We start from the raw sequence: 18,535 nt of genomic DNA, 5'->3' as shown, positions 1-18,535 counted from the left end.
TGCCAACTGTAAATTATTCTTAAGCATTTAGGTAGTTTATCAAGTAGCATATGTGCGTGCACATGTGTACAGGACACATACCCCTCGCCCTCCAAAGAGATATCTCTTTCCCTGGATATATTCAAGAGGAAGACAGAACAGAGTCCCAGATGTAAGAAATGTTTGCAAACTGCATAAAATTGAGGGAGGTAACTAAATGCTCCCAAATGACCTACATTTCTATGATAATAAATAGAACTTGTGCTAGAGTTGGATGGACCAATACTAAGAAATATAAGCAGCATAAATCCTACTATTCTAGGCAGGAATCTGTGTTGCAAAGACAGATTTCTGCAGTGAGCTCCACACCATGGGCAAGTTAGCAGGCCAGCATAGTACATGCCAGTGGACAGTGCAAGTCAGAGGCATAAATGGGGGCAATGACAGAAGAAAATCCACGTCAAGATAATACAGACATGGTCCTGTCACTCCTTACCATGGACTTCAGCCATTTCTTAGTGAGCAGATTTGGTGATTAAAGAAGAAAGAAGACATAATAGTCATGCAGGCATGTTACAACTAATTTTTCTGTTTAATTATTGGCAAACTATATTCCATTTCATTTATTCCACAGTGTGGGTTTAGTCTTCAAACATTTTTTCATTTTACATATAAAAACTTTAGATGAAAGAACAGGGCACTCAACTCTGCCTTCTAGACCCAGGTAGATCCAGTGGTTTTTATTCTGGTACCCAGTTGGGTTGATCACCTCATAAAATGGCAGCAAAAGGCCCTTTCTTGTTTGAATGAGCCATGCCTGATACCTTAAGGTAAAGATTTCAGCATTTTCCAAGCACACTGAATTACCCAAGTTCCAATTCCACTCCCCTCATTTTGCACCAGGGGAAAGCGAGATTGCTGGATCCTTTCAGTGAGACCTTGAGAACTGGTAGGCTGATTGCGGACCAGTCAGCTTGGGCCAAACCTGGGCCAAACTTCTAAATGCCAGTGACTTTTCTGAGCTTGTTGAGATGATAGGAATCGAATGTGAAATCCATCTTGGTTGGGTTCTAATGGACTGTCATCTCTTCCTTCCAGCCCCGGAGTGTGTGTATAAAGGCTTCCTGATGGACAGGAAGCTGAGGATGAGCTCGGTTGCTCCCATCTGGTCTCCGTGTAACAAAGCATATAACTGCACAATTATCCATGAGCAACTGGAGAAATCCCTTGGTGTTTGGATAACCACATCTACATCTTGCGTTTGTTATATCTTGAAATTCCACTCCGCCATCTCTTGCTTACTCATGTGCAGCAGTGCTTGAGGCTTGGCACTCCTCTCTGACAGCTGGGACGAAAAGACTGAAGCCTGCCATCCATGGCAGCTTGCTTTGGGCTTCCCTTGTGCGTTCCGTATTTTGTTTAACTGAGAAGACAGGAAACAGGCATCTTTGTGTACATGGCTTACACGCACTTCATAGATGGACGGGGTTGTGTCTGTGTGGTCCTACACAACACTCTGTCTGCGTACCATGAAGGAAGTTTCTGTTTATTGCTCTCTTCACTCTCTCAGATTCACTTTGGGAATTGCAGGGATATGACACAGTAAACGGAAGATTTTGAGGAATGTCATGCTTACGTTTTCTCTTCTCTCTTTGGGACTCTTTTTAAAAAATGACTTATTTAAAGTTAAAAGGAAATCCTAAAGGGGAAGTCTTATTTAAGGGAGTTCACACAGGAAAACAATCCTGCTTTCGTTAGTGTTATATTACTGGGGAAATCTCATTTGGAATCAAAATTCTTCATCTACTCTGAGATTCTAGCCTGCAGGTTTAAATTGTACATCGCTGCTCTCTAGGACTTTAATTTGAGCTAATTAGAAACTAAACTTAATCTAATTTAGAAAAGTTGTTAGCATTCTGAAAAGAGGGAGCCATCAGAAATAAAATCATTAAAAAAATTAGTTATGTATGACACCGGGTGTAATGAAATGGAAGTGCTGGGAGAAAGTTTTATGTAATAAAAGGTTCTCTTTCTCAGAACACTGGGCTGTGGCATGTGGAGGGTCATATTGATTCCCTCGGCACCTGCTATGCCCTCTCATGGGCGGAACAAATAATGGTACAATCTAGGTGAGGTTTAAGGGTTGATGGAAGGCACTGGCAGCAAGTTGGAAGGAGAGCCACAGAGATCGTAAGTAACGGGATCATCGGAACGATGGCAAATGCACACTTCTCCCTGCTATGTCCTCCCTTCCCCAAGCATTTAGAAGTTGTGAATGAGTAGGAATCAATTCATGCTGTGTCTGTCTATGTATCTGTGTGTCTGGGAAAGTGGGCACTTCGTACGAGTATGTGTCTGTAGGCATCTGTGCAACAGTGTTCACATGGCCCCCTATGGATCCTGGGATCTGCATCTGTGTGGCTTCTATATGTGTGTGTCACAGTGGACCAGGGTCCACCTTGCCTCTCTCTCCTAGTGGGAGCTGAGGGACATGTTCCTCAGGGGCAGTAAAGCCCACTCAAGTTAGTGTACTTTCTGCAGGGCTGGGTGGGATTCCCCTTTCTCCAGCCAAAGACACACCGTGTGTTGGGGGAGTGGTGATTCCTCCAGTGCCCCTTTTGGGAGGGTCAGTGAGAGAGAGCAGCAGAAAGCCATGGCTTGGATTGGGCTGTGGTTTGGGCTTCACTCAGGAATAAAAGCCAGATGTTGCCTGCTCCAGGACTGTAAGCAAAACCAAAGCCAATTATGTCAGTAGACCATCTTTTCCTGCAAGATTGCAGTCGGCTACATGGGCGGAGGGTAGTATTTCTAAGACTTATTCAGAAAGTGAAGTGGCAGTTTGAGAGAGAATCTGCTGTTTAAAAACGAATTTTAAATGTTGGGGGAGGGTGATTGGATTTGGGAAAGGCAATAACATAATTTTTGTCATGTTTAACTTCACAGAGAGTTTCCCTTTATGTAATCTCATCTTAAGTGACTTTCCACAACCTGTACCCTCTTGGCTTTGAAGAAAACAACAAGCCTCAGAGAAGTGAAGTGATTTACTTTAGGTCAGAGGTGGAGCCAAAACTCTTACTCATATCTAGATCTTCTTACTTTCCTTATATAACAGGGCTTCCAAAGGTTATATTTCTTTAGTCAATTCCTAGGTCTTGAAAGCCATACCTTTTCTGATGGCATTTGTCTTGGGCTCATGTGGAGAGGGAGAGTTAACAGAAGAGAGAAAACAGACACACAGGAGAAGGTGATGTGAAGACAGAGGCAGAGATTGGAGTGACGCGGCCATAAGCCCAGGACAGCCACCATAGCCTAACAAAGGCGGGGACCAGATTCTTCCCTGGAGTCCTCAGAGGAGGAGCAGCCCTGTGTGGGATTTCAGACGCCTCACTTCTGGAACTGTGAGAAAATACATTTCTGTTGGTTTTAGCCACCAAGTTTATGACAATTTGCTACAATAGCCACTGGAAACTAATATAGGTTTTGTATTACTTTATAGATTTTGTTTTAGTTTCCTAAGGCTACTGTAACAAATTGCAATCAATTTGGTAGCTTAAAATAACAGAAATGTATTTTAAGTTCTGGAGGCCATAAGTTGTCAGCAGGGCCAGACTCCCTCCAGAGGCTCTAGGGAAGAATCATTCCATGGCTCCTTGAGCTTCTGGTGGCTGACATATTCCTTGGTGTTCCTTAGCTTGTGACGGCATAACTCCAATTTCTGCCTCTGTCTTCACACCATGTCCTTCCCTGTGTGTTTCTTCTCTTTTGTGTCTATTTCGGTAAGAACAGTATGCTATTGCTTCCGTGATGGAAGTGGTCAAAATGTAATCAACCTGCTACCAGGTAGCTGGCTTATTACCCTGGAAATAGTGCCGTATTAGGGACTCAGTGTTGGTCTCCGCAGCTGGCAGATCGGACGCTCAGTGGTGGCTATAGCAGGTCGGCCTTGGTGAGTGGAAGCCCATGTTGCTGAGCCCATGCATCACCTCCCTCTCCGCCACTATGGCCACTTTGTTCCTGAGTCCATGGGACAATGACAGGAGTGGCTGCAAAAAGAAGCTGACTGGTATTCACAGAGCAGATAATTCTATCCACTGGATTATTGAAATCCTCCTCTGCTGAGGTTACCTTTTGGTGAGCATTCATGTGGAACACACATATCTTCTTAACTTTCCATGTCTTTCCTTAGAAGCTCGATCACTCATTCTTTCGTATCTCCTCCAGCATGTATTGCCCCTCAGTGCCCCTCCATGTCCAGCACTACCACATTTTTCTGCTTTTCGTAGTGTAGTGAATAGGTCTATATGGGTAAAATTTCCAGATAACTAGAATTTAATCTTCTGTTAACCCTCCAATTACAACTAAACTGTTTCAGGTTGAAATTTTATTCAATTGTATTTTTCCACTTTAACCTTCTTAAACAGAGTATATATTACCCTTTCAAAAAAGAAATAATTACAGTTTAATAAAATAAACATTTATCTATAATCTTCTCTACTGAACTAATACACCCTACATACTTATTTCTGTATTTTCTACGTCCTAGCCCCACAGAGTACATAATTTTACAGTGCTATAATAGCATAAAAGTAATTTTTTATTCTGCATTTTAAAAAGATTTTTATTAAAAATATAGCTAACATATAATATTATGTGAGTTTCAGGGTTACACCATAGTTGTTCAGCACTTATATAGCTAAAGAAGTGATCACCATGATAAGTGCAGCAACCATCTGACACTGTACTATACTATCACAATATTATTGACTGTATTCCCAATGCTGTACATCCCCATTACTAATTTGTTTTATAGCTGGAAATTTGACCCTTTTATTGCCCTTCACCTTTCCCCCCTCCCTTTTTCATTTTTCAATTACAGTTGACATTCAGTATTATTTTATATTAATTTCAGTGGTATAGCTTAGTGGTTAGACATTTACATAATTTAAGAAGTGATTCCCCTGACTAGTCTAGTACCCACGTAGCACTATAAGAGGTCTGATGACAATTTAAGTTTGCAAACTTGTTGCAACGATGTTCCTAATCTTTTTTTATATCAGAGGGATTATGAATTTATACCAACTAGACAAACAGTTAACCATGTTTACTATTTGGAAGTGCTGAAAAGGCTGCATGAAAAAGACAAAAACAACCTGAACTTTTTGCCATCAATTCATGGCTCTTGCATCACGACAATGCACCAGCTCACATGGCACTGTCTGTGAGGGAGTTTTCAGCCAGTAAACAAATAACTGTGTTGGAACACCCTCTCTACTCACCTGATCTGGCCCCCAATGACTTCTTTCTTTACGTGAAGATAAAGGAAATATTGAAAGGAAGACATTTTGATGACATTCAAGACATTGAGGGTAATACGATGACAGTTCTGATAGCCATTCCAGAAAAAGAGTTCCAAAATTGCTTTGAAGGGTGGACTAGGTGCTGGCATCGGTGCATAGTTTCCCAAGGGGAATATTTCAAAGGTGACCATAGTGATATTCAGCAATGAGGTATGTAACACTCTTTCTAGGATGAGTTCACGAACTTAAGTGTCAGACCTCTTACATAGTTATTGCCTTATCATTGACTATATTCCCTATGCTTTACTTTACATCCCTGTGACTATTTTGCAACTATGAATTTGTACTTCTTAATCCCTTCACCTTTTTAATCCTACCTCCCCAACCCCTCCCATCTATCACCCCAACAAACTGTAGTACCGATCTGATACCATACGTAGTTATTACAATATTATTGACTATATTCCTTATGCTATAACCTACATCCCCATGACTGCTTTGTAACAACCAATTTGTACTTCTTAATCCCTTTCCCTTTTTTCACCCACTCTCCCAAACCCCCTCCCATCTGGCAACCATCAAAATGTTTTCTGTATCTGTGAATTTGTTTCTGTTTTGTTTGTTTATTCTGTTCTTTAGATTCCACATACAAGTGAAATCACATTGCATCTGTCTATCTCTGTCTGACATACACCACTTTAGCACAGTACCCTCCAGGTCCATCCATGCCGCTGCAGATGGCAAGAACCCATTCCCTTCTGTGGCCAAGCAATATTCTGTTGTATATATGTACCACCTCCTCTTTATCCATTCATCCATTGACAGACACCCAGGCTGCCTTCACATCATGGCCTTTGTAAACAGTGCTGCAATGAACCTATGGATGCACATGTCCCCTCGAAGTAGTGTTTTGAAACCCAAAACGTTTCTTTGGATGAATACGCAGAAGTGGGATTACAGGGTCCTTCTTTGTCTCTTGTTATAGCCTTTGTTTTAAAGTCGATTTTGTCTGGTATAAGTATTGCTACCCCAGCTTTCTGTTTGTTGTTTTCCATTCTCATGACATATCTTTTTCCATCTCTTTACATCTGTGTGTGTGTCTTTCAATATGAAGTAATTCTCTTGTAGGCAGCATATGTAACGTTTTTGTTTTCTTGTGCATCCAGCCCTCCTGTGTCTTTTGATTGGAGCATTTAATCCATTTCCATCGAAACTAATTGTTGATAGATATGTAGCTATTGCCATTTTATTATTCATAATTTTGATCTATTTTTTTTTTCCATCTTAAAGAAGTCCCTCTAACATTCCTTGTAATACTGGTTTGGCGGTGATGAACTCCTTTAGCCTTTTCTTGTTTGGGAAGCACTTTATCTGTTATTCAATTTTAAATGATAACCTTGCTGGGTAGAGTAATCTTGGTTGTAGCTCCTTGCCTTTCGTCACATTGAATATTTTCTGCCAGTCCCTTCTTGCCTGCAAAGTTTCTGCTGAGAAATCAGCTGACAATTTTATGGGAGCTCCCTTATAAATTACAAGTTGCCTTTCTCTTGCTGCTTTTAGGATTCTCTCTTTGTCCTTAACCTTTGCCATTTTAATAATAATGTGTCTCTGTGTGGGCTTGTTTGGGTTCATCTTGTTTGGGACCCTTTGTGCCCTCCTGTTATAGTTGAGCCTTGATTGCTATTGGCATGTCAGTTTTGGGATTAGCCCTCAGGCTGATTGGCTGTGGGGTTTGGCCACATCCACAGCTTACAGACTGCTGTGTGGGGAGCTTACCCCACTGAGTGGGATTCGCCCCAGTGGACTCTGGTACTTGAGACTGCCCTTTGTTTGTGCCACCTATGGGGCTAATTGGGCTGTGCTCTGCCGTGGTCTGAAGCCAACCCCTACGTATGTTGCTTCTGGAGCCTCTTGAGAGGGGCTCTGGTGCAGGTCCAGGTCACCCATTGCTTGTGACCATCCGGGGACTACCTGATTTTTTGCTGCCTATGCTAAACCTTGAGGCATGTGGGAGAGACCAAGCTGTGAACTGAGGATGTCTGCTACCAGTACCAGGCCTGGGATAGCTCCACAAAAAGCCAGGACACCCCGAGTCCAGCTGCCACCTGCCAGCTCCCACCTGCCAGCTCCCTTAAAGTTCAGCCTCTGATAAAGACTCGTGTGGCATGCAAATTCGATGAGGCAGGATTTCAGGGAGTCACTATAGTAGGAAGTACTGTGGTCAGAAGGTTAATGTGAACTCTGGTTTGGTTCCAGTGCTGAGCCTGGAGCTACTCAGCAAAAGTCTCAGAGCACACAGAGGCCAGTTGTCACCCTCCTGGGGCAATGGACTCTGATAGTTTTTCAAGAAAGAGTGCAGTGTGGGTGGGGCTGGCCGCTGGTGGAGAAAGTGCTTCAGGCATTGGGGGAGTTAGATGGGGTGGGGTCCCAGTGAGTCGGCAGGGTGGAGCCGCAGAGCTCACCAGACCATCAGATTCAGATTTGGCTGTAATCGTAGGGGGAGTGCTCAACATATTAAAGATGGTGGCTGCCTGCCAGCTGCACAGGAGAAGGACCTCCTACAGGGAAAATGGGACTGTCCTCCAGTCCTTGCCTCAAAGCCACACACCTCAGTCTGCTCCTCATATGTCTCTGATGCCTCCTGAGTCACCATCCCTCTGTCAGAGCCCAAGGTGGGTGCCTGTGAGCAAATGAGTCTGTGCATGGGCCCTTTAAAAGGACATCTGGGTTTCCGGCAACCCTTGGTCCCATCTGGATGGTTAGAATTCCCACTGGTTTTCACATTCTGATATTGTGAGGGCTCCTCTTCCCAGCACCGGTACTCTGGGCTGGGGAGCCTGGAGTGAGGCTGGGGTCCTTCTCCAGGGGGAACCTCCTCGTCCTGGCTATCCCTCCCAATTTTCATCTGCCACACAGAGGTTTGGGACAAGCCTGTTTTGCGTCTCTATCCTTCCTACCAGTTTCGACACGGCATCTTTCTTATGTCCTTAGTTGTAAAACTTCTGTTCAGCCAGACTTCAAATGGTTTTCCATGTTGATTGTTTTATAATTTAGCTGTAAGTTCAATGTGTTCACAGAAGGAAGTAGGCACAGTGTTCATCTACTCCTCCATCTTGGATCTCCTTCCCTATTCTGCATTTTTGATTTAGCATTAAAACATTGTCTGTTCCTTCTCTAACTCTTAAGAAAATGTGTTAGGTTGGTGCAAAAGTAAATGCGGTTTTTGCAATTATTTTTGAACTTTTAAACCGCAATTACTTTTGCACCAACCTAATAAGTGTTACCACAAATAAACCTGAAATGTAGGCAATTTTTATTGTCTTAAAAATAAGGGAGTTATTTCTCATTCACATAATAATCCACTGTGGATGTTTCTGGTGGGCAGACTCTTGTCTATTCAGTGAGACAGGGAATTCCATCTTGTGGCTCCAGGTTCCTTCCATCTTGTGACTCTGGCATTTCCTAAAGCCACACAGTCACCTGTATTGAGTTTGTGGAAGGGGAAATAAGCAGTGTTGAGAAGGCATATCTGCTTCTTAACATCCTTATCCCAGAAGAAACACACATTACTTCTGTTCTCATTCTCACCCTAGTTTATCACTCATTGTGAAAACTAGTCATGCGGTCACATGTAGACACCAACAACTGTTGCCCCGGCTGGGTGGCTGCTCCTCAGCAACAGCTCTGTACCGTGGAAGGGGATTATAACTTTTTGTGGACTACGAATCAAATCTGTCACAGCTGCATGAGCTTCATAATTACCGTTTAAATGGCTGAAGAATATTCTTTAAGTTGATACATCATACTTTATTTAACAGGTTCTTCATTTTAGACGTTTATAAAGATTGTTTAAAATTTTTCCTTTCTAATGAATACCACTATAGGAAATACTATACATACATACCTCTTCCTCCATTTAAAGATTATTTATTTAAGAATAATTCTAAAAAAAAAATGGGAGAGAAAATTATGAGCAAAATTTACAATAATTTTTCAGATTCCTGAAGTTACATACTTATTCCTCAGGATCAGTAACAACTGTATCTATCTGCAGGGTCTTCTGCACTGCCTGTTCCATGGTGATACTCAATGAGATGAGTTGAGTGACCAGATAAACTTTAGTAAGAGCAGTCTTTAACTTAAAAGGTTAATGCCGTTTAGCTTCTTAATGATTTTATAGTATTGATAAGGATCATTTTTCTCAAATGTTTTTTGAACATTATTCATAATTAGGTGGAACATAATTTATCATGGCTCTGGCTAATAATATGAGTGTAATTATGCTCTGAGTCTTTCCTATCTTGATAAATGGCAACAGCATTCACCAAGTTTTAAAGGTAGAAAGCTGTGCAAAAAATTACTGCAAAATTTGGTGGCCTAAAACAATAGCAAATATTTATTGTGTCTTACAGTTTCTGTGGGACAGGAGATGGGTTGTTCTGTCTTGAGGACTCCATGACATCACAGTCATATATTGGTGTGGGCTTTGTCATATGAAGGGTTGACTGAGGCTAGAGGACACATTGCAAGCTGGCTTACCTATGTGGCTAGCAAGTTGGTGGTGGCTGTTGGTGGGAGGCCTCAGTTCCTTTCCATAAAGGTGCCTGCATAGGGCTCCTCGAGTGTCTTCATGATATGGTAACTGGTGTCTTCCCAGGGTGAACAAGAGAGCAAGGCAGAAGTGGCAATGTCATTTATGGTCTCACCTCAGAAATCATACACTATCACTTCTGCATTATTCTGCTAATCACCTAGATCTACCTTATTCACAGTGGGAAGGCACTGCACAGAGGCATGAGGCCAGAAAGCACGGATCACTGGGAGCCATCTTGAAAGCTGGCGGCTGTGGCTCCTCTCTTCCATATTTCATTCCACCTCCATGTTCTGTTGATTCTCCTTCCAAAAATATATTTCAAATATAATCACTTCTCTTCATTTCTACTGCCTCTAGCCTAATCCAAGACACTATCCACACTTAGCTCTGCTGTAATAGCCTTCCATCTGACCTTCCTTCTGCTCTTGTCGCTCTCTAATGCATTTTTCACATAGCAATCACTCATTCACTTTTTTTCCAATTAATTAATGCAACGTATATTTATTGTTTACTTACTACATGCTAGGTTTGTTTTAGATTCTTGGGACATAGCAGTTAAAAAAAACAAACTCTTTAAAGCTTATATATAGTGGGGAAATAAATAATATGGAAAAATATTGTATTATGTGGAAACGTATAATACAGAAGATTAAAACAGGGTAAAGGAAAGAGAGGACAATAGGGAAATTAGGGACTTATGGGTACTGTATTATACAGGGCTGTCAAAGGTGCTATCTGTGATTAGTTGATATTGGAACAGAAACCCAAAGTGACAGGAGGGGGCAGGCATATGAATACCTGGGTAAGGGTGCTCTAATCAGAGGGAAAATCAAATGCAAAAGGCTTGATTATGTTTGATGTGTTTGAGGAACAGCAAACCAGCCAGTGTGGCTGAAGCAGAGGGAGGGCATGAAGTGGAGAATGGCATGTGGTGGGGGTCATTCAGATCACATAGGGTCTTGTCGTCTATGAGGAAGACTTTGGTTTTATCTTGGGTTGGTGTGGGACAAAAAATGTCATTGGAATGTTTTACTGACATAATATGACTTGCTTTTCAGTAAGAACATTTGGACTGCTCAGTCTGTGATCTTTTAAAATGTAAATGATACCAGATCATTTCCACTGCTCAAAACCCTTCAATGGATTCCCATTGTACTTAGAATAAAATCCAAGCTCACTTAGCTATCATTCCTATTATTGTTATTATTAAAATTGACACACCATTATTCTCCATCATAGAACTGTGGGGACAGAGCCAGGAGAGCAGTTTCCAGGCTCTCGGCCTCACGCGGAAAGGTGCTGGCCTGGGTAGTAGATGGCCATCAGCTGTTACTGGTTAGCCATTAGCCACTGATATAACTTCCATGGCTAAGCTAGCAAGTGCGGAGTGTGGATTGTGGTTGCAGAGAGGCGGATTGCAGTTAGCAAGTGAGGTGGGTTGGCAGAGAAGTGGATGGTGGGTTGCGGATCATGTGTCTCCTGCTCCCTGTATCTCCAACCCAGCCGCCAGCGAGAATATAGTGGTATGACTCCCCTATCTGTGGCTCCATGGCTGTTTTTTTTTGGCTTCACCAGGCCCTGTGTTCTTATGTGGGGAGCGGGACCAGAGACCCTGCATGACAGAACTCTGCTGATTTCCTTCCTAATATGTATCCAATTAATAATAATAATAATAATAATAATAATAATAAGACTTATTTGTTTATAATCTGCCTTATCCATTCGAAACTATGTACTCTGGGGATATTGTGGTCCATGGATCTTTCCACACTAAATTATCCCAAGACTGATTTCTTTTTGGAGATCTTTTGTTTGCTCTCTATACTATATTTTTTCTGTATTTCCCTCATTGTCACATTTGGTCAGTGGCCTACCTCTAGCAATGTTGTCATTGGTGCCAGTGTCACTTTGCTATTGAGCTGGATGCTAGAGCTTGCCTTGGTTTGTGGGCTACATCAGGATTTCTCAAACTTTAGTGAACAAATGTATTATCTGAAAGGAGGGGAGGGATCTTGTTAAGATACTGATCCTTATTCAGTAGGTCTTGGGTGAGCCTTGAGATTCTGCATTTTTCCCCAGCTCTCAGGTGATGGTTTTCCCCAAGCTCTCAGGCTGGTCCTTTGAGCGGCAAGGGGGTTTATCATCAAACTTGGCTAAACATTGGAATCACCTGTGGAGCCTTAAAAAGTACAAATGCCTGGATCCCTCTCCCAGAAATTCCAATATAATTAGCCTTGGATGCAGTCTGATTATTGGGAATTTTCTAGGCTTCATTAGTGACTCATATGAGGGATACAAAACTGAAAGGAACAAAGGAACAAGACAAACAGAGAAACAAAAACTTGTAGACACAGACAACAGTTTAGTGGTTACCAGAGGATGGGGGCTGTTGGTAGGAGAGGGTAAAGGGAGTCAAGTATATGGTGATGGAAGGAGAACTGACTCTGGGTGGTGAACACATAATGCAATATATAGATGATGTATTATAGAGGTGTATACTTGAAACCTGTATAATTTTCCTAACCAGTACCGCCCCAAAAAAGTTTTTAAAAGTTTGTAGCAACATTTGAGAACCACTAGATGGGATGACATTGGGCCTTGTTTTAAAACAAAGCATACCAAGTAGTTCTGTTTTCAAAACTCAGTTTTACAGCTATAGAAAGAGTCTGGTCACACCAGTGGATGGCTTCCAGATCTCTGCCTAGTATGAATAAGTAGTTTCTCCAATGTGTCCAGCATAAGCTGTCACTTAGTGGTAGAAATAGAATTCCTGCCTTCAGGAGAGTGGTCATTCCGAGTGCATTTAAAATATGCCCCCTGACAACGAGGCTGTAATAAGTCAGATCCCCTCCTGTGTGCTCTCATGCTGAGGCAGAGGAAGGGGTGAAGCATAGAATTACTCCATTTCTTTTTTCTTGTAATTTCTCGCACGTTTATGTGCAGTTTCTGAGCCAGTAACAAACTAAGAACTTCTTGTGTGGTTCAAGCTAACCCTTTGGTCATCCAAAGCAGATGTTTCAAACTACTGACAACCAATGAGGCAGTTCCAATTTGTAGGTTAATAATTGACTGCTAGATGTGGGTGTCCCAAATGGTCTTGGAGACATTGGGCAGAGGAGACAATGCCCAAACTCCCCCTGCCCTCCACCTCCTCTAACCTAAAGCCCACTCAGTTCTTTCTGCCAAGTGATTTACTATGTGTTGACAGAGTGTGGGGCACTTTTCCTTTGAAATGTACTTCAATCCCATGTAACTGGATCAATTTTTTCCCCCTGTCTGGTCTAGATTGGACGACTGATTATTGGACAGAATGGCATCTTGTCGACACCTGCTGTTTCCTGCATTATCAGAAAGATCAAGGCAGCTGGTGGCATCATCCTGACAGCCAGCCATTGTCCTGGAGGACCAGGGGGAGAGTTTGGAGTGAAGTTTAATGTTGCCAATGGAGGTATGTGGTTCAGAACATGCCTTACTTGTCATGATTTCTTTCCTCTTTTTAAAAAAATCTTACCATGTTGCTCCCCCTGCCCCACCTCCCCCGATGGTTGACAAGGGAGGTGGAGAGGAAATGGCTCAGAAAAATCTAGTGAGATGCCTGTATGAGGGTTCTCCAGAGAAACAGAACCAATAGGCTATAAAGGGAGTTGTTGTAAGGTATTGGCTCACATGATTATGGAGGCTGAGAAGTCCCGAGATCTGCGGTCAGCAAGCTGGAGACTCAGGAGGGCCCATGGAATAGTTCCAACCTGAGTCCAAAGGCCTGAGAAGCAGCAGAGCTGATGGTGTAAATTCCAGTGTGAGTCCGGGTCTGAAGGCAGGAGAGGACCGAAGTGTCCACTGAAAGGCAGTCAGGCAGAGAGAGGGAATTCTCCTTTACTCAGACTTTTTGCACTGTCCAGCCCTTCAGTGGGTTTTGGATGAGTCCCACCCACCTTGTGGAGGGCAGTCTGCTTTACTTGTCTACTGATTCACATGTTAGTCCCTTCCAGAAATACCCCAAATAATGTTTAATTAAATATCTGGTCTCTCTGTGGCCCAAATCGACACATCAATTACCCATCGCAGTGCCCAAGGTGACAGGACAAGGAAGTTACACAATGGGATCCTGAAACCATTTGTCCCTTGGTCCTCTGCACTCCTCAGCACAGTAAAAGACTTGACTATTGAGGCTTATCTGACATGGAAGAACTCTGGATTTTAAAGTTGGGACATACCCTCAAAGTCATTTAGACCATATTGTCATTCTATAGATGAACAAATCAAAGTCCTGAGAGGCTGTTATTTGCTCAAGGTCACATGGCTGCTCAGGGTCAGACAAATGACTTTTTAGCTTAAGTCCTGAACACTCTCTTTCCTATAATGTTGACTTTCTTTCATGGAAATGCTTAGACTTACTTAATTTTTTTCTTTTAGTTACAGAAATTTATAGTTTGGAGGTCCTAGTGAGGTGAGATATGTGCATAGGGGTGAATTAAAAATTTTTTTGAACGTATACAAAGGTAGAGAGAATAATAAATGGACACCATGTGTCCATTAGAACCCTCCCCCATATTGCCAATCTTTTTTACCCTTGAAGAATTTTAAGGTAAATTATAGCATGAAGGCATTTCACACTAAATATTTCTGAATGTATTTCTTAAAAAGAAAGACATACCCTTATATAAATAACTACATTATCACACCTAACCAAAATACCATGAATTCTCTAAATATCGTCAAAAAATTAATCTATATTCAGAACTTCCCAATTGTCCCCAAAATGTCACTTGCAGCTATTTTGTTCAAAACAGAATTTATCTCAGAACCATGCATTGCATTTGGTTGTCAAGTCTCTTAAATCTCTTCTAATCTGGAACACTGAGTCTGAGTGTTGACATGGGTGGGAGCTGAATTTTAAGCAACAACAGTTACCATTATGAATTATTCCTCGCCCCAGGCAAAACAGCACATCCTGAAGGGAAGGTGCACTATCTTCCCCTCCTGCAGCCATTTTGGACATTATCCAAACAAGGAACTTCATTCATGCCAGGTATTAAAAAAAGACGTCTTATGAAGTGCCTTGTCTTTGAAGGAATGTTTAGAGAAGCTCTGCTTCACTAAAAAGCACACGTAGGACCTATAGCCAGTCTTACAGCAGCTCCTGAATGTTTCAGGAAAAACTATACAATGTGCAGATGTTCTATACGCCAATAACACAGGAAATTGAATGGACTCAGAAAATGGCAACTTGTAGAGAAATGCAATACATAAGTTACCAAACTGAACAATGGATTTCAAGTAAGCATTTGAAATTAATATCTGACTTTATACCTTGCAAGAGCATCTTAGTCATTTCCATGATATCCTGTGAGCCATAACAGAAGAAGGTATTATTTAAATACCCATTTTATACACTAAATTACAGGAGATTATGAAACCCATTCCACCATACCTTGAATAGGGGGAGGGGGTTGAATTTATCTTTTAGCCTTTAACATGTTGAAATTCCTTCCTTTTGCATTTAATTCCTCATGTTTGCATGTCTTCGCATCGTTAATAAAATTCCTGATGGCATAGAGAGATTCAGCTGGTTTCTTCCTGTTCTAAGTATAATAAGTTTTACTATGACATCCTTTACCTGCAGTTGTAGGCATTCATCTCTCTTCTATTGTGTGTCACACAGATACATCTTATGACATGAGTTAAAAGGCTAAGCGTATAGAATTAGTAGGCACATCCAGGGAAATGGGACACATCTGGAGCTATGTTGCTTTTAAAATACACTTAGCGAACAGGACTATTCTGAGCATGTTTTTAAGTAAAGGGGAAGATGCTAGAGCACAAATGGAATCAATAATAAAAATACTGATTTTTTTTTTTTTTGGATATTTACAATATGCCAGGCTCCATACTCAAAACTTTACATATGTTATTTCATTTAATCCTCACAACTTCCTGATGAAATTACCAAGGAATAAAATGGTTAAAAAAAAAAAAGATCAGTGTCACAGAATTAGTAAGCTGTGGAGCTCATTCAGAACCTAGATTCTAAGATGGGGGCAGAACTTCTGAGTAAGAAGGCAAAGAGAGGGAAATAAGCCACTGTGAGGGGTGCAGAATGGAAGTTTTGGGAATTGTTGCCTATATCTGTTCAAAAGAAAGTAAGAAGAAAGGTCACCTGCTAAAATAACGAGGCAAGAATGGAGAAGGGACTTGGGATAAATTGAGATATTGTGTAAAAGGTATTCTGGGAAATTCATTGAGAATTCCTGAGAAGTTGTGAGGACCAGGGTGCAGTTAAACCCTCATTATTAGGGGAAGGCAGTTTGTATAATTTCATGACTACCTTCAGCAGTGCATGGAAGTCTGGGAATGGCGCAGTGGGAGCAGATGATGATGAAGTCCTGGGTTTGGGGAATGGCTGGGCGGGCATAGCAGAGCATCAGGAGGGCTGGTGGTTGTTAAAATTGTCTGAACTGACATCACACTGCTAGAATTCCAATTCAGCCTCTGCCAATGACCAGTGATGTGTCCTTAGTGAAGGTCACCTCTTCCAATTTCAGTTTCCCCATTTGGAAAAAGAGAGTAATAATAATGCTTACTTCATGCATTTTTTTTATGAGTGCCAAATTCCATATAAAGTGTGAGATGTGGTATATGTAAGTTTCAATAAATATTGGCTTGTTGTTATTATGCTAACAAAGGCATAGCTCAAATGATGGAGCGTAGGGTCCTGCCTGGGATGAGACCAGTGACACTAGAATGGACTGATAGCCTAGGAGTAACCAAGTACTGACAGGCTTTTTAGTACAGCAGTGAGAAGCAGATTCAGCTGATGTACAGAGTAGGGTAGATGGGTTAAGGGCACTGATATTTGATATTTTTGAAAGAAGGATTTCAAGAGACTGTAATACTGAGGGTATGACTGTACCAGGCATTGCCTAAAATGAAGAAGAAAGCCATTGGAGTGGAAGATGCCAGGGAAGATGTCAAGGAATGCAGAAGCAGTTGATGAGCTCTGAGGTTATCAACGTGGGCAGTTGAGTAGCATCCTAGAAAATTATCTAGTGTGTTGGAACTTGTTTTACTTTTGAAAATCAGTATGTGTTGTCATAAAACTTAGATAGAGACTTTAGAAAACTGATGGAGACAGCCCTGGCGCATAGTGTGGCGTTGGGGGGCAGGGAGACATATTTATGCATTCTCCAATCTGGTAAGCATTAGTTTTGCTAAAAATGCAAAAACTAAATAAGGCTATTTACTTTTTTTTGCTTGAAATCCTGTCTTGTTTATTAACTTATAATGTTTGATTTTTTTGAGTGATCAAGAATCAAACATACACATTACATTAGCCCAAAAAGGAATGCAGTGTCAAAAATGATAAACATAAATATACAACCAAACCAAAATTGAGTTTTACTGAATCTTAAATATTTACTAAATTGCTGAATAAGCCCTTTAAAAACCTGGACGAGAATCCCTTTTCTATTAGTAAGGACCTAGAAAGAAGAGAAAGTCTTATGTTTTGCAAAAGGGTCAAAAATGGTGAGTGAAGTTGAGAAGGGCTGTTTATTTCTTTGTGGTCCTCACTTTTCCTACAGGGCAAGAAAATGTCAGTACAATCTACTAGGCTCTTTTCCACCTACTGGAATGGTGCTATTGCTATTCCTTCCCCCCACCTCTCCCCAGCTTTACTAAGGCGTAATTGATACACAAAAACTTGCACATATATAATGTATGCAATTTAATGTGTTTGTGCACTATTCCTTTTTGTATGTTCAATGAGTATTTATTGGGAGGCAGTAACAGTGTTATGCTCTGAAGCAATACTGTCTAATAGAAATAAATTGTGAGTTACATACGTAATTTAAAACTTTCTGGTAGCAACATAAAAAATGTGAAAAGAAACAGGTAAAATGAATAACATATTTTATTTAACTTAATATATCCAAATTACTATTATTTTTTAAAATTATTTTTATTTCAACATTTTACTATAAAATTATTAATGCTATCTATCATATTTTTCTACTAACTCTTCAAAATTTGGTGTGTGTTTTACAATTACAGCACATCTCAGTTTGACTAGTCACATTTCAAGTGCTCAATAGCCACGTGTGACTAGTAGCTATTGTATTAGACAATGCAGCGCTAGGGATTGGGGTATAAAGGAAATCAAGAAATAATTTGTGTTCAGTAGAAAATTAAAATGTAGTTGGTGAGTGAAATTAATACCCAAAGCTATCTATCTATCTATCTATCTATCTATCTATCTATCTATCTATCTATCTATGTATGTATCTATCTACTATCTTTTTATATTTTAGATTTTTCTATCTACTGATTTATTTGATTCCCAAACTTGTCACAACAAATTTAAAGTGGCTCGCATTAAGATATAATATATAATTTTATTATTCAATGTTGCCCCAATGAATTTGATTTAAAAAAAATTTAAAATAATATGTAAAAGTTAAAAAGACAAGAAAAGTTAAAGGAGGACAACTATTGATTTTATGTTCAATTCATTTAAAGTCTGTTACAAGTTAATTGTCAACCTGAACTTGTGAGGAAATACATCATACATTTTTAGTTAAACCTCATTTTAAAAACTTGGGAGTTACTAGAGAGTGTGAGTTTGGGGAAAATAATTTACCCTGGTAAACTCACGCACCAAGGCCACCGA

At 40.8% G+C, this 18,535-nt stretch overlaps 1 protein-coding gene across 1 annotated transcript in view; it reads left to right on the top strand.

Annotated features, from left to right (window-relative positions):
- The window catches only part of PGM5 (phosphoglucomutase 5), a 178,060-nt gene that overhangs the window by 14,044 nt on the left and 145,481 nt on the right, over positions 1–18,535 (top strand). The window contains exon 2 of the mRNA XM_019730342.3: positions 13,156–13,318. Coding sequence (XP_019585901.1) covers positions 13,156–13,318 — 163 coding nt within the window. The remainder of the gene's footprint in view (positions 1–13,155; positions 13,319–18,535) is intronic.

Source organism: Rhinolophus sinicus, chromosome 16 (genome assembly GCF_057876585.1).
Source record: "Rhinolophus sinicus isolate RSI-liver-muscle chromosome 16, RSI-T2T, whole genome shotgun sequence".
Classification (NCBI taxonomy): Eukaryota; Metazoa; Chordata; class Mammalia; order Chiroptera; family Rhinolophidae; genus Rhinolophus; species Rhinolophus sinicus.
The sequence above is the reverse complement of the archived record's forward strand: the minus strand, read 5'-3'. Positions and strand labels throughout refer to the sequence as shown.